General features: G+C 65.3%; 2 protein-coding genes across 2 annotated transcripts; both read left to right on the top strand.

Annotated features, from left to right (window-relative positions):
* The first annotated feature begins 534 nt into the window (after nt 1-534).
* On the top strand, nt 535-7,538 carry ACBD4 (acyl-CoA binding domain containing 4). Its single transcript, XM_066205204.1, has 10 exons — nt 535-662; nt 731-851; nt 936-1,020; nt 1,091-1,211; nt 3,168-3,281; nt 4,174-4,280; nt 4,892-5,042; nt 6,216-6,379; nt 6,744-6,788; nt 7,081-7,538. Exons 1-10 carry the CDS (start codon nt 593-595, stop codon nt 7,189-7,191), a joined length of 1,089 nt encoding a protein of 362 aa, XP_066061301.1. The 5' UTR covers nt 535-592; the 3' UTR covers nt 7,192-7,538.
* Nucleotides 7,539-9,133: 1,595 nt separating this feature from the next.
* Nucleotides 9,134-10,630, top strand: HEXIM1 (HEXIM P-TEFb complex subunit 1). Its single transcript, XM_066205022.1, has one exon. The coding sequence runs from the start codon at nt 9,307-9,309 to the stop codon at nt 10,222-10,224; it is 918 nt and encodes a 305-aa protein (XP_066061119.1). The 5' UTR covers nt 9,134-9,306; the 3' UTR covers nt 10,225-10,630.
* The last annotated feature ends 5,173 nt before the right edge of the window (nt 10,631-15,803 follow it).

The following is a 15,803-nucleotide window of genomic DNA, read 5'->3' as shown; positions in this document are numbered from 1 at the left end:
CCTCTCCTTCTATGCCACTGTCCCTCTGTCCCACTGTCCCGTTGTGCCTGTCCTGCTGCCCCTCTCCCTGTCCCGCTGTGCCACTCTCGTGCTGTCCCTGTCCCACAGTCCTTGTCACACAGTCCCTGTCCCTGTCCCGCTGCCTCAGTCCCACAGTCCCACAGTCCCTGTCCCACAGTCTCTGTCCCTGTCCCGCTGTCCCAGTCCCGCTCTCCCTGTCCCTGTCCCACAGTCCCTGTCCCGCTGTCCCTGTCCCCCAGTCCCGCCGTCCCTGTCCCGCCGTGTCTCCCGAGCTGCAGTCCCTCCCCGTCCCCGCCAGGCGGCGCCCCGGCCCCGCTCTCCGCGCGCTGCACCGTCCGGTCGGCAGGGGGCGCACGCGCCGCGCTCAGCGCCGGGCGCGCAGGAGAGGGAGGGGCCCGTCCCGGGAGCCGCGCGCTGATTGGGCGCGGCGCGGAGGGGGGTCGATGGAAGACGGGCGCTGATTGGGCACGGTGCGGAGGGCTCGATGGAAGACGGGCGCTGATTGGCCCCGCGCTGTCCCCGCACGGAGAGCGATCCCCCGGGCCGGGGCCGGTGCGGGGCCGGTCCCGCCATGGAGGAGCCGGGCTGCGGGGCGCAGTTCCGCGCCGCCGTGCAGGTGATCCAGGGGCTGCCGCGGAGCGGTGAGTACGGGCCGGCATCGGGGCCGGGCAGCCGCGGCGCCGGCGGCTCCGCTGACCGTGTCCCGCAGGTGCGTACCGGCCCTCCTACGAGGAGATGCTGCGCTTCTACAGCTACTACAAGCAGGCGACGGCGGGGTGCTGCCAGGGCCCGCGGCCCGGCTTCTGGGACCCCATCGGCCGGTACAAGTGGTAAGAGCGGGGGGGTCCCGGTTCGGCTCCGGTTGCGGTCCGGGTCCGGTTCCCCAGCCCCGCTGACGGCCGCCGGCCCCGCAGGGACGCGTGGCACAGCCTGGGCAGGATGTCCAAGGAGGAGGCGATGGCCGCGTACGTGGCGGAGATGAAGAAGGTGGCCCAGAAGGTAACGGGGCGGGCGGCGGGGCCGGGCCGGGCGCCGCGCGGTGCCCGTGTCCAGCCGCGGCCCTCCGCAGGTCATTGACACCGTGCCCATGGACGAGACCACGGAGGAGATGTTCCGCTACTTCGAGCCGCTCTACGAGGTGATCCACGACATGCCCCGGCCCCCCGAGTCCTTCTTCAAGAGCAAAGGGGGTGAGTGGGGGCCGCTGCGCCCCGGCTGTGCCGGCAGCATCCCTGCCCTCCTGGCACTGCGCTCCCGCCGTCCCCGCCGTGCACCGCCACCGGCTCCCGTTGGTCCCCGGGGCGCGTCCTGCTGCCGCTCCCTGAGGCAGGGACACACCGCATCCCCCCGAGCCTGCCGGGGCGCTGCTGCTGCCGAGGGGCTCTTTGGGCACGCCCTCTGTGTGACACAGGTGTCCCTTCGTGTGACGCATTCCGGGCTTTCTCTCCTCGAAACTTTGAGGCGAGGATTTGAGCTCTGGCTCCCGAGCAGCCCTTGGCTGCTCTCCCTGTGTGCAGCGGGGCAGGGATCAGCCCCTGGGGAGGTTGTGCTTCCCCTTGGCGCTGGCCCACGCCGGGCAGGGCTCCGGCTCAGCCGCTGTAAACATCTGGACCGGCCGGCCAGCTCCTGCAAGGAGGGGATGTGGAGAAACAGGGCTTGAGAAATGGGATTATTTAGACCTGTTTGTGCTAGAGGAGTATCCTTCCCAGCCCTTTCCATGCCTCTGGCTGTGGTCTGGTGCCAGGAGGGGGCTGGGGAGCTGTCCCACCCCCAGTGCAGGGCTGTCCTGGGTGTGTCTGACTGCTGAGGAGCACGCGGGGGGACCGAGGGGGTCAGAAAGGCACCACCAGTGGATCAGCTCAGCAGCACAGGGGCTTCCATGGCTCATTCACAGCAGGTGTGGGACCTGCCAGTGGTTTGGGAGAGCCCTGGCAAATAGACTCGCTCCCGAGGCATCTGTCACCCCCTGCTTCCAACAGGGATGCCACAACCAGTTGCCTGTACGGCTTGGCCCCAGGGCGGCCGCTGGTGGCTGGAACTGAGGTGCAAAGCACTGAGCTCTGGAAGGTGTTGAGTCATTTGTGTTAAAGGTCCCCAAGCCTTCAGACACTGCAATCGAAGCTTTGGTTGCTCTTGACCGGAGCAGAAAGGGGATTTCAGAGTGTGGAGCGTGACAGGTGCCTCCGGGCACAGAGCTGGGAGTCTGGGCAGCTTTGGTTTTGCTTATTTACAACGACAACACATCATAAAGTGGCACTTGGAACCCAAATCACGGATGGTGCCATGTCCCAGGAGGTCTCCAGTGGGTGCTGCTTCCACCAGAGTCTTGTGAACGTGGCTGGCTGGAGCCAGATCTGTCCTGGTGCTGTGAGAGGTGACAGGACCCTGCCTGCACCCACCACCCTGTGTCACAGCACAGCCTGAGGAGGGTTTGGGAATGGGGAGGATCCCAGAGCAGGGCAGCCCTGGCACTGCCCCTTGTGGGCTGCAGCTGCCCTTGTCCCCCTCACTGTGTCCCCCGTGATGCCGAAGGCAGGCTGGGGACAGCAGAGAGGTGCAGGCGAGGAGCAGCAGGGCAGCGTTGCCACATTCCTGCCTGCCCAGGAGCAGGGAGCAAAGTCCCGTGGGCCACTGGAAATCTGGCTGGGATTAACCCCGTGGGCTCCACGGGGTGCTGGGGAGGGCTGGGCCCCGTCAGGCCTGCTCAGGGCGCTGCTGCCCACACGAGGCTCTTCCAGCCAACGCTTCTTGCATCGAGCTCTTTGTTACCGTGGGTGTGCCGAGGGCTGTGGGCACTGCCAGGGGACAGGACTGTCACTGTCACTCACCAGTGCTGTTCCCTCTGCCTGCTGCCACAGGGGCTCGGGGACAGGGACGCCGCAGCCTCCCCTGGGTGAGCAAGGTGGTCTGCACAGGGGAAACCCACATGAGTTCACATGGATTCCTGGGCTGTCAGCAAACAAAGCTGGCTCCTCTCCTTCCCTGCCAGCTGCTGGCACCTCCAGAGGCTGCTGGTCCCTGGCTGGTGCCTGCATGTCCCCCAGCTGTGCTGGCACAGCAGCCCCAACCACAGGGAGCCAGCACTGCAAGGACAGCACGACTCTGACCCACAAAATGACCCTGCTCTGCCTCTTCCCTCCGTGCAGGGCGCCGGGGGCAGCCGGATGGCCCCAGCCAGGATGTCCCAGCGAGCCGCCCAGCTCCAGAGAGCCCCAGAGACACCGTGCCTGGGGAGCAGCGGGACAGGCAGCACGTGCCAGGTTGGTGCCCCTGGTGTGGCCAGCACCTGGCAGAGACCCCATGGAGCAGGCACCGGGGCTGGGGCTCCATCCACCCATGGGACTGTGGGCTTCAGGCACCTCTGCTCCAGCCCTGCTGGTGCTGCAGGCGCTGCCCACGTCACGGGGCTGTTCGTGGGTCCAGCTCTCACTGGGGTAACCCTGGACGTGTGGGGTTGGCTCTGCCTCACTCCTGCCTGTGCAAAGGGGCCTGACTCTCCTAAGCTGCAGGGACAAGGGGAGGCTGTTGCCTCATCACTGGGAAAATACCACCCTGGAAAGCCTGTGATCCATGAGAGGATGTTCTCCCTTGGCCCAAGCCACGTTTGCTGCTTCCTTGGCTCTGGGATTCACAGTGCCAAGCCCTGACCCTCCCTGGTGACACCTCGGCCCTGGCTTTTCTCTCCCAGTCACCCTCTGCCATCCTGTGCCCCCCTGAGGGGCCCCTGGCTGTGCCCTGGGGTGGGCAGGCTGCTGCAGGGAGGTTCCTCCTCCCGCTGCCGCTCCAGCCTTCCCCCAGGAGCAAATATGGTCACGGAGCGAGTGCCGGTGTCCCAGCCGTGCCAGCCTCGAGCGCTGGGGCTGGCAGTGCCCAGGGAGCTGGGCAGTTTCCCTGCCTGTGCCATGGCTGCCCCAGGGGCCGTGGGTATTGTGCCAATTGGACACCGTGGGCAGCAGAAGGGGGAATTCAGTCCTTGGATTCACGGCCACCATCCGGGCCATGTTAACAGAGCTGCTTCCACCCCAGCAGTGCCTCAGTTTCCCTCTCCTGCCTCACCCTGGGCATGCACATCCCTTGTTCCACCTGCTGCCCTCTGGACACAGCTGGGCACCCCTGCCCTGCCCAGGGCTCAGCCCTGTGCTTCCCTTCCAGGAGCTGGGCTGGCTCCTGCCCCCGGGGTGCTTGAGGGGAGCCAGGTGACGAGTGACTTCGAGGGGGACACGTTCTGTGACACCCTGGAGCAGATGGAGCCTGAGAAGGTAATGGTGGAAGCGCTGGAGGCTTTGCCGTCCCTGCCCTGTGCATGCTGCACAGCACCACCAGCCTGGGAGCCTCACAAAACCTACAGGGACACCCTCCTGCACCTCTCTGGGCTTCGTGTCACTCCTGGAGCATGGTCCCTGTCACAGAGGGGACGCTGAGGAGCCTCCCCAGCCCCTCCATTGCTGTGGTGCAGCTCTGGTGGGGCGCTGGGGGCTGTTGGGGTTGGGCAAGATCAGCAGCTCCACATGGGTGCCACCACCTGGATTGTTCCCCTGCCACTTCTCCCTGCTGCCACGGGCCACGTTTGGCACTTGAGGTGCCATGGGGAGGCCTGGTGGATCTGGTGGAAGGAGGGAGGAAGCCCCCCCTCTTTTTGCCACCTCAAGTCTGGGCACCTCACTCCCCTCAGGTGTCGCCTCCCAAGCCAGGTGCTGACTGGTGTTACCACTGGGATTCAGCTTATTCAGCTTCACTCAGTCCCATGCCCCCTCCAGCCCCAAAAATGCCACCACAAGGCAGAGAAGGACTCCACTGCTGCCCTGGCATCCCCCTCCCTTTCCTGGGGTGGGGAGTGGGGGTCTCAGGGCCCTTCTCTCCCATCTCCTAGGCCGGGCAGGTGCGAGTGCTCACCCCAAACGGGCTCCAGGCTGGGGCTGAGCCCCCAGTGCCCCACAGTGCTGGGCAGGGCGAGCGGGGTGAAGGCAGAAGAGCCGAGGGGAGCAGCAGCACCGACCTCACAGCCCTGGGCTCCGAGACAGGTGGGTGCAGAGCTTGTCCCTGCGCCCCTTCCTGCTGCTGCCCCACCTCCCCTGGGCTGGGCTGGGCTGGGCTGTGGGGGTGGGCAGCCCCCGCCACCCCCAGGGGTCTGAGTTTGGCTCCAGAACCTGTGGTTGGGTCATCGGTAGCTGAAGAAAGTCACAAGTGTCCTGTCTGTGCATCCCTTGGTCCCCCGGCAGTTCAGTGGCTTTCGTCCTCCAGGACACAGCCTGCCCTTTGCCCATTTCTTGCAGTGGTACTAATTGGCCTAAATTTGGAGGATGCTCTGCTGGCCCTTCCGCAGCCAGGCAGGGAGTGCAGGTCCCTGGCTCCCGGTGCCCAGCTCCTGCCCCTGGTGCAACCCCATCAGCAGTGCCCTCAGATGTGGGTGGTGCCAGGGGTGAGTTCTGCCCAGGAGGGCAGCGGGTGAAGCTGGGCCCTGTGCCCTGGAGGCCTTGGGGACAGCAGTGCCACTCACTTGATGCCACCCCCCACTGCTGCTGGTGTCTGGGGACCACCAGGCCTCGAGCTGTGCCACTGCACAGGAGGAGCCTCCTGCCACCCTCTGTGCTGCCCCCAGACATATGCGGCTGCCCTGGGGTGGCATTGCCACCCTCACCCGTGGGACTGGTGCCATTGCCTCACCTGGGCACAGCCCACGTGTCTCACCCTTTCCCCTGTTACTGTTCCCTTCTGGGCTGGTTGACCTTGGCAGTGAACTTGTCCTGAGGCTGGCAGTGAGTCCCTGCCTGTGTCCCACTCACAGCCTGGATTATCCAGGTATCTGCCGGGCTGCTTTGGGCCCGTTGTTGGGCCCGGGGGAGGACAGGGAGGAGCTGACCTGGCCCTGGGTGTCCTGCCCCGTGGTGGCACCTTTGCCAGGTGTCACAAGGTGGCCCACACCCACCACAGCGTGCACCCTGTTGGTGGGCTGGCCACCCACTGCCACCACCACGGCACTGGAGGGACACGGTGGTGCATGGCCCTGGGGACAACCTGGGTGCTGCCAGGCTGGGCTGGGAGCGGCTGTGGCACGGGCAGCCCATGGCAGGTGGCCCGTGGAAGTTGCTGCTCACCCGTGGGTGACAGCGCGGGGCGGGCAGCGCCAGCCCCGGGGCTCCTCGGGCGGTGCTCAGTCTGCCCTGCCACTCGTGTGCCCGTCCCTGTGCCCGCAGACGTCCGGCTGGCCGGGGGGGACGCCGGGAGCACCCCCGAGCTGGCCCCGGGGCCGGCGGCGGAGCTGGAGGCGCACGTGGCCAGCACGGTGCGGGCGCTGCAGGAGGAGCTGTGCCGAGTGCAGGAGCGGCTGAGCCGGCTGGAGATGCTCGGCGCTGCCCAGGTACGGGCCGGGCTGGGCCGGGGGCAGGGCTGGGACGCCGTACCGGGACAGCAGGCCTCAGCTCCTGGCCCTGGTGTGGGGACCCCCACGGTGGTTGGTGACACATCCTGGCAGAGCCGAGGCTGGTGCTGCCCTGATCCGGCCCACGGTGCAGACGGGGAGCTGCTGCCCCTCGCTGCCATTGCCTCCCTCATTCCCACTGCTCCTCTCATTGCCGCGGCCCCTGGGGTCCTGGCCCAGCTGCACCATCTGCATCCCTCACAAGAGCCCTGCACAGGCTCTCCAGGCCATTCCCTCCCTCTCACCGGGGCTGGAAGGGGGGTGCCAGCCCCACCTGCACCCCACACCCTCTGCTGTCTTGCAGGGGGACACAGCTGGGACAGACTCCGGCCTGGCGCCTGCTCCAAAAGTGAGTTGAGGGTGGAGGAAGAGCTGCGGGGTGGCCCTGCTGTCCCCCTGCCCACCCAACAGCCCACCGGGGCCTGGGGACACAGCTGGGGGAGGTCAGGGAAGGGATCCTCAGCTGGGGAGCCGGTGACATCGTGGGGACACGGCCCCAGGGATGGCGGTGTGATGCATGATCTCCAGAGGAGGAGAGATGGGACCAGAACCACGGAGCAGTGGCAGCGGTTCCTTTCAGCAGAGGGCTGAGGGGGTGTCTGGTGACGTCGGTGACACCTCTGTCCCCTTCCCCACGCTAGGCGATGTCCCCGTGGCGCCTGACCGTGTCCCCGCGCACGCTGCTCTTCCTGGCCACCTGGCCCTTCGTCACCCAGTGGCTGCTGCACCACTGGCAGGGCAGGAAGAGGTGACCAGCACGTCCCCGCCGCCACTGCCACCCCTCCTTCCCCATCCCGCTTCGCACGAGCCGGGGGAGCGCCACGGAGCCACGCGGGAACGGCCTCAGCAGCCGCGGGGCTCCGCGGGCCGGGCCCGCCCGGGCGGGGACAGCCCCGGGCACCGGCGCCGGGAGCGGGGCTGGCACCGCCGCGCTCGGAGCCCGGGCGGCCGCCCCGCCGCTGCCACGCACAGACGGACCAGGACCGGCTGCGGCCCCGCGGGTGGCAGGGACAGCCACGGGCCCGTCCCGGGCCACCGGGGCCGGGGGGTGCTGGCACATCACCGAACCTGCCTCAATTAAAGTTGCCTTTTCGGTTCAGTCCCGCTGCCTGTGCCCTGCGAGGGGAGGGGACCGTGGCCAAACGCTCCGGCCTGGCCCCCTGCTCCTGCCCGGCCACTGTCCCCAGCCGGTCACCTCTAGTGGCTAGAGGGGCATGGTGGCGGCATGGTGGCCGTGGCTGCCGTGTCCCCCGTGCAGGGACTCTGCTTCCAGGCCTGACCCCCCGGCCGGGTCCCACGGACACCCCGAGGGTCCCCCCCACGCGAGGGGGTGGCGGTGCCCCCCTGTGCCACCGGGCCAGCGCAACCCGCACCCTGTTCCGGACTCGGCGGCGGGGAAGCCCCGGGGATCCGGGGCGGGGGGGGGGAGGGAGCGGCTGGGGACCCCCGGGACCTCCCCGGCCCGGGGTCCAGCAGTGCCATCCCGGGGGTCCCCGGTGGCTGCTTCCCCGGGTCGAGGGGGCCCTGCCCGTGTGGGGGCTGGGCAGGGCAGGTTCCCCCCGCTGGTGACACAGACCCCCTCCTCTTCCTCGGGCTGAGCCCCACCCGGCCGTAAGGGCTCCGGGGCGTGAGTCCCACAGGGACCTGTTCTGTTCGCCCTTCGGACACAGAGGCCCAGTAGCCTCCCCAGGGCCGCTCCCCGGCCTGTCCATGGCTCCCCCCAGCTGTGTGTCCCCATGGCGTGTGTCCCTCAGCGGGGCCCCCCAAACCCTTCCAGATCCCCCAAGGCCGCGAGGCCGGCCCCCGCCCCCTAACGTGGGGCCCGAGGGGGACATGGCCACCGTGGGTGGGGTGGCAGGACCAGGAATGGGACCAGTACTGAAACCGGCACAAGGCCCAGGACCTCCCCATCCCCGTTCTTACCCCTCCCCCCGCACCCCCACAGGCTTCGGGAGCGCAGCCCCGCACCGCCCCTGCAAAATGGGACGCGGCGCCTTTAAGAAAGGTCTTCTTTCCGCTTCGGTTTGTTTACATCTCCCTCCGCAACTGCAGCACTGCCGCACCCGCCCAGCGCCGGGATCCTTCCGCTCGCCCCCTCTCCCCCGGGCCCGCGCACCCCCGGAGCCCCTCCCGGCCCCCCCACAGCCCGGCACGGCCCGGCCCGGCCCGGCACAGCCCCCTGGGTCCCGGGGCCGCAGCACCGCCGGCGGCGCCTCCGCCGCGCGGGGACTCTATTCGGACCGTGCCACAGCCCCGCCGTGGGGGGGACGCGCGCGCTGCCCTCCGCGCGGGGCTGAAGGTCGCGAGGCGCGCGCGGCCCCGCGCACGGGGACTCCCCCGCCGCGTGGTACGGTCCGGTCCCGCCCTCGCCCCTTCGCGATTGGTGGCGCCGCGCAGGAGTGACGCCCATTCCGGCCAATGGCGACCAGGCTCTGCAACGGCCAGGGGCGTGTCTCGGTGGGCGGGCCCGCCCCCAGCGCCCGCCGATTGGCCGCGAGGCGGCACCGCCCGCGCGCGCGGGGCCGTGGTGGCGGCGCGGGGCGCGCGGCGGGGGCGGGTCCCGACGCGCGGCGGGGCGGGGCGCACAGGGCGCCTGCGCGGGCCGGGGCGGGGCGCGCGCGGGTATAAAGCGGGCGGCGGCGGCCGAGGAGAGGCAGTCGGGAGCGGGCGGCGGCGGGCGCGGGTTGGGGCGTGGGGTGGGATTGCAGTGGGAGCGGCGGCGGCGCGTGCGGTGCGCGCGGGGAGGCGGGCCCGGCGGCGTAAAACCCCCCCCACCTCCCCTGGGCCATGTCCCGGGCGGCCTGAGCGGGGCCGGCCCCATGCGGTGCCGGTAGCGCCCGTCAGCGAGCGTAGCCGAGCGCAGCGCTATGGCCGACGCGGCCCCCGCTGAACCGGGGCCGGAGCCCCAGTGCGAAGCGGAGCTTCGCTCCGAGCCCGAGGCGCGGCCGGAGCCGCAGGCTGAGCCCGAGCCGCAGCCCGAGCGCGGAGAGGCACCGGCGGAGGACGGCGATGCTGAGCGGCTGCCGCCCCCCGGGGCGGAGGCGGCGGCGGCGGGCGGCGCCGAGGGGCGGCCGCCGGCGGGTGGAGCGGGGCGTCCCGGCCTGGGCCCGCGGTACCGGGCCGTGGGACGCACCGAGGAGTGGCCGGTGAAGAAGAAGCACCGTCGGCGGCCGTCGAAGAAGAAGCGGCGCTGGAAGCCCTACTCGAAGCTGAGCTGGGAGGAGAAGCAGCAGTTCGACGAGCGGCAGAGCCTCCGCGCCTCCCGGCTGCGGGCGGAGATGTTCGCCAAGGGGCAGCCGGTGGCACCCTACAACACCACGCAGTTCCTCATGGAGGACCATGACCAGGAGGAGCCCGACCTGAAAACCGGGCTGTACCCGCGGCGAGCGGCAGCCAAGTCGGACGACACGAGTGAGGAGGATTTCCTGGACGACGCGGCGGACGAGGACGGGGGCAGCGACGGGATGGGGGGCGACGGCAGCGAGTTTCTGCAGAGGGACTTCTCGGAGACGTACGAGCGGTACCATGTGGAGAGCCTGCAGAACATGAGCAAGCAGGAGCTGGTGAAGGAGTACCTGGAGCTGGAGAAGTGCCTGTCGCGCATGGAGGAGGAGAACAACCGGCTGAGGATGGAGAGCAAAAAAGCCGGGGGGGAGGCGGCGGACCCGGCGCGGGTGCAGGCGCTGGAGCGGGAGGTGGACAGGCTGCGAGCCGAGAACCTGCGGCTGCTGAGGGAGCAGGAGCTGCCCCGGCAGGAAAAGGGCCCCTGCAAGCCGGGGGAGTGACACTGGGCAGGGGGGCGCGGGGGGGTTTTTACAGTGCTGGGTGGAACATTCGGTCCTTGTACAGAGTCGCCGCGGACCCTTTTTATGGGCTAAACTGCAGCTGGGGGCGCCGAGGGCTCCCCCTTTTTTAGGTGGCTGTCACGGGGCGAGGGGGGTTGATGTATTGGTGATACCTGGTTTATGGTTTGGGTTTTTTGGGGGGTGGTTTTTTTTTGGTATTTTTGGTTTTGGTTTTTTTTTTCTTTTGGTTTTTTTTTTTTTTTTTTTTGATGGGGGTGTTTTGGGGTTTGTTTTTTTTTTTGTGTCTAAACAAAAAAAAACTTAAAAAAATTCCCCAGGAAAGCTGTAAATTGGCCAAAACTGACTATAAAAAAAATAGAGGTCTAATAAATTTAATTACTTGTAACTGTAATAGTTTTGGTGTGATTTTTCGAAAATAATCAGAATGGCATTCCACCAGGGAATACATCCTGGATTATTTTCATCGTGTTATAACTGTTGTTTGATTAAAGTTAGTTGTAATTCCCTGCTTAACCCTTTTTGTTATTATTTTCCCACATTTGTTTTCAATTTTAATTCTGCTTAATGAGCTGAAATAGTTAAAAGGACCTGGAACGGGGATAAAATGGTGTGTGATGGACAGAGAGCACCTCACTGAGGTAGGAGTAGCCTCAAGTCTGTCTTGTTTGCCTAAGGCTCACTTAAACTTGACACTTGTTTCCCTGCAGCTCTGTAGGAATCCAGGTCATTAACTGAAATCTGGGCAAAAACTGCCAAAAAAAAAAAAATCTACTTCAAGCTACAAGTGAGAGGAAAAACCTTAAAGTTTTGGAGCAGCCCAAGGAAAAGTTTTGGTAGTCAGCACTTGGCCTCTGAAATGGCTGACGAGGGAGTAGGGCAAGGCGATGGCTCAACCTCCCTCCTGCTGCACCTGAGAGGGGGAGGAGGAGGGAAGAGCAGGAAAAGCTCCGAGCGCTGGAGCTTTTTGGGGGGCAAACAGGTACATGAAGGGGTGAAGCAGGCGAGGGGCTGGGGCCGAGGTGAAGGAATTGGAGGTGAAGAAGGCTGTACCTGGCGAGGCAGGAGCTGGGATTGAGGCAGGGAGCCGGGCTGGGCCTGGGCAGCTGCCCGCAGCAATGGGGGGAGTCGGGCTTTTACACAAAACCAGAGGGCTCGGGGGAGGGGAGGAGGGACAGGGCTGTCCCAGCACAGGTCGGTGGCACCAGATCCGGGGTAAAGCGGCAGCGCGGAGGGGCTGGAAAGGTCCCACCAGGTTTAACCCCAGCCTGGCCAAACCCCTGCCGCTCCATGGGGGAAAACAGCCTTCATCAGGGAACAGACTTCAGGGGGATGGGGGGACAGGACAGGGACGTCCTCAGCGCAGGTGAGGCGGTGTAAAATCGGTTAAAGCGGCCGAGGGAGCCGCTGGAGGGGCGATCACACCGATTTTATCCCCCCCGCCCCCAGCTGTGGAGCACCAGCGGGGGGGAAGGAAACGAGCCAGGGCCACTTGCTCAAGAGCCCGGGAGCCAGCGGCTCCTTCCCTGTGCCATGACATCACCGCAGCGCCGGGGGAGGGGGGGCGATGATCCTGCGGGATCCTGCGGGCTGGGATGGGGCCGAGCCCCGCGTCCTCCCCCGGCCCAGGCGCTGCTTCCCCGCCGTTTATTTCCCTGCCGAGCGACTCCCTCTCCGTGAGCCCCACAACAGGCGTTTTCTCCCGGGGCAGGACGCGTGTCCGATGGCACCGACGGGGGTCCCTCACGGTCTTAGCTCTGTGAAATGCAGCTCCCGGCACCTGGTTCGTGGGAAAACCTTGATCCAAAGTGATATTCTCAGTCAGGTTTTGCCCTCATCTACTTAACCCACACCTCTCAGGTTCAAGTCCCTGGAATAAATGTTTTCTCTGCAAATGCTTTTAAAAATACAACTCAAAAAAATTCCAAACCAAACAAGCCAACTAAAAGGACCATAATGATCAAGTCTCCAACCTGCTCTGCCCCCATCAACTTCTGCTTTATTCTGTGCTGTTTAAGGAGCCAGGTTATCCTGATCCCAAGGGCTCATTACAGCTCCTGTGCCCAAACCTCCTGCAGACACAGACCAGTGGCAGTCAGGGACCTTTGAAACCTCCGAGTGGATCAGTAATGGACAGGGAGCTCGGCCATGCTCCTACCTGGCCCGGGGAAGAGTTCACCATCCCAATCCCTCCCACGAGTTCCAAGCAGAGGAGCTGACTGGAGCTCAGCTCTGAGCACAGAACCCACGGCATCAAGGATCAGCACAGCTCAGCTTGGGACAGAGAGGCTGCAATCATGGAATGATTTAGGTTGGATGTGACCTTAAACATCACCCAGTGCCCACCTCTGCCAGGGCGGGGAGGCCCTAGCACAGGTTCCCAGAGCAGCTGTGGCTGCCCTTGGATCCCTGAAGTGTCCAAGGCCGGGTCAGATGGGGCTTGGAACAACCTGGAGCACCTGGTGTTGCTGCCATGGCAGTGGGTGGAATGAGATGGCCTCTAGGGTCTCTTCCCACCCAAACCATTCTGTGATTCTCTGGACAGGGATGCCACTAGTGCAGGCAGGAATCACCTCCCCAGGGTTCCCTGGCTGTGGGAGGGCAACAACCACACTGGATTTGGAGGACATGGAAACAGAGAGCATTGGGAGACCCTCTGGCAAAGGCTTTCCCAGCTCCTCCCCTCCCAAGGGTTTTGTTTTCAGAGGAAAGGGCTGAAATTCTGTCCTGGGGAGATGCAGAAATTACAGCATCAACACAAAAAACGGAGACTGCTCCATCCCACGTGTAGGAATAGCCTTTCTCCTGGGACAGAAGCACTGCAGGCACAGAGCAGTTTCCTGGAAACACTACAAATCCAAGAAGGAAGTATCTGTTAATGCCACAGCCTTGGGGTGAGGCAAGCCCCAAATCCTGCCCTGTGACACAGCATCCCCTTGGAGTCACTCCTGGTGCTCCTTCCGTGGCACTCTGGACCCAGTTAATCTAGTGGCTGATCCCATGCCAGGGTCACAGGCAGGGACACGGCTCTGGCAGCCCCACTGTGCCCAGCCACCACTTCCCCTGCACTCACTGCACTCCTCTCGCTGGCTTCACCCGCCCAGGACAAGCTCATCAAGCCACTGGGAATTTCCTTGTGACTCTGGGTGACACAAGTGGCATTTTGGTGAAACGAGAGGAGAATGTGCAGCTGGTGGGGGCCATCACCAAAAACCTGCAGCTCTTGGTGCATCAGCAACAGAACAAACCCTGGCTGGCAGCTTCAGCCCCTCAGGATTCCTCCCCTTCTGCTCCCCACAAACCCTGGAAACCTGGGCAGGTGCAAAGCTCCCAGCGCAAACCAAGTGTGACCCTCATTAGTTCGACAAAATCAGCTTGAAATTGCATTTTCAGTTGTCACAAGCATTTGAAGACACGCAGAGTAAACCTCCCAACCCTGCAAATGCAGCTGGGATATAAAAATATCATGGAATCACAGAATGGATTGGGTTGAAGGAATCTTAAAGATCAGTTCCACCCCACTGCCATGAACAGGGACACCTTCCACTGTCCCAGGTTGCTCCAAGCCCTGTCCAACGTGGCCCTGGACACTTTCAGGGATGGGGCAGCCATCACCTTTCCATATGAAGCTTTGGAATTCAGGACCTGCTAAAGCAACATCCGCAGAGTCATAACAACAAATATAATTTAAAAATACTTCACCAAATGCCTAAGTGTAAAATAATCTGGTTTTAACTGACTGACCTACGTCTGACAACACAATCTGCACTTAGAGCAGAAGCCTCCCAAATCTCCCTGTTTTAAACCTAAACCCAGCCCCACAAATACCAGGGGATGAGCTGGTGTTATCGGCCTTTGCCGAGGCAGGAACGGGGCTGGGAACCGGAGCTCCACAGAGGAGCCGTGGGGAGCCTGTGCCAGCTCAATCCCTCCCCAGCGCTGAGCACTTCCCAAAAAAAAAGCCATTTTTAGTGTTTAAAGAGCCGGGTTTTGACTTTGCACGAGGAAAACAACGCTGCAGGTGCTTCCCCAGCCCTGGAGGGGCATCGCTCCCTCCGAGCCCGGAGTCTTTGGGGTTTGTTACGGCCCGAGAAGTTCCCCCGGGCCCTGGCAACAGCCGAACGCTTTTGTTTTTGAGTCTCCGAGCTCCCCGGCGGGGAGGCCATGTTAGCTGAGATCCACTGGATCCGGCCAGGATCGCTCCGGGAACCCCGCGGGCTTTGGTTGAAATGTGTGGAACAAAGGATTAAATAGCAGGGATTATTTTCCCCCACCCAAACCGCGGTGTGTGAGGGGAGCTGAGGGACGGGACAGCGGCAGATCCAGCCTTGCAGACGTGCTTCCCAGCCCCAATTTCCATAAACACTGCGCTCTTCCTCCCCTCCCTGCTCAGGGGGCTCAGGCAGGGCCAGACCCGCACGAGATCGCGCTGCGGCTGTCGACAAACGTTAAAATACCATTTAACGCTAATTTTGATAGGAAAACAGCCCCAGCCCCCGCCCAGTAACGCAGGTGCAGCCGGAGGCCTCCGGGCCGGGCCGGGCTCCTCCGCCCCACCGGCCCAGACCCCGGGGAGGCCGCGCAGCTCCAAGAGGCGCCTGGCAGCGCTGAGCTCCGGTCCCGGAGCGCTGACGGGGGAGCGTCCGGTGGCGCCGCGGCACGGCCCCCCATGAGCGCCAGCGGGGGGCCCCACGCTCCGCTCGCGGGACACAGCCCCGGCCGGGCCGCCCCGCGCTGCCGGCTCGGGGCCGCGGAGGGAAGCCCTGTCCTCGACGGGAGTAGGCCCGGCCCGGCCCGGCCCCTCACACACAAAATGGCGGCGGCGGCACCGCTCCCGTTCCGCCCGCCCGGCCGCCATAGCCGCCGCCGGCTCCGCCGCCCTCCCGCCAATCAGAACCCGCCGTACCGCTGGGTGACGGCTCGGCGGAGCCAATGGAAACGCGACTCGCAGAGGAAAAGGCGGTGCGTGTGCCCAGCGCGAGGCATTGTGGGGGTTGTAGTCCAACCCGCGCGTCGCGCTGGCGGGGCCGGGGCGGTTGCGGACTCGCCGCCCCAGGACGCCCCGCGGCCCCACGTGGCGGGCGCTGTGTCACGGCCGTGGGCGGAGGAAGCGGGTCGGGTCCCGGTCCCGCCGTGGGGGCGGAACGGCAGATCCTGATGTCACCGGGGGGTCTTGCATGGCCCGGAATCCCCGGCGCCCCTCGGCGGGGCGGGCAGGGCCCGTGCGGCTCCGGGAGCAGGGTTTTGGCCGCCACGGCGACACCGAAAGGCGGCTCTGAGGGCTGCTCGGCCGCGGCGGCCCAGGGGGCCGAGGCCTTGCTCAGTGCGCGGGCGGGGGAGGCTCCAGGGAGGGGTGACCCCAGCGCCTAAGGGGGATGTTGGGCTCCAGAGTGGGGTGTTCGGCCCCAAATGAGCGTGCCTGGCTCAGGAAGGGGGGGCCCAGCTCTAGGCCAGGCTTTCTCTGCAGCCGACTGGTGTTTAACTCTGTAATGCCTCTGTCCTCCACAACCGATCCCGAGCAGCAGCAGACGCAGATCAGGATCACAGTTGGCACACACAGA

The sequence above is a fragment of the Chamaea fasciata genome, unplaced genomic scaffold (genome assembly GCF_029207755.1).
Source record: "Chamaea fasciata isolate MVZ Bird 193981 ecotype frontalis unplaced genomic scaffold, bChaFas1.0.hap1 SCAF_27, whole genome shotgun sequence".
NCBI classification, from domain to species: domain Eukaryota; kingdom Metazoa; phylum Chordata; class Aves; order Passeriformes; family Sylviidae; genus Chamaea; species Chamaea fasciata.
This window is presented reverse-complemented; position numbering and strand designations above follow the sequence as displayed.

Coding starts and splice junctions, on each gene's coding strand:
- ACBD4 (XM_066205204.1), top strand. CDS start 593: ATGGAGGAGCCGGGCTGCGGGGCGCAGTTCCGCGCCGCCGTGCAGGTG. Junction 4,281..4,891: donor AGCAGATGGAGCCTGAGAAG/GTAATGGTGGAA, acceptor CCCATCTCCTAG/GCCGGGCAGGTGCGAGTGCT. Junction 5,043..6,215: donor AGCCCTGGGCTCCGAGACAG/GTGGGTGCAGAG, acceptor CTGTGCCCGCAG/ACGTCCGGCTGGCCGGGGGG.
- HEXIM1 (XM_066205022.1), top strand. CDS start 9,307: ATGGCCGACGCGGCCCCCGCTGAACCGGGGCCGGAGCCCCAGTGCGAA.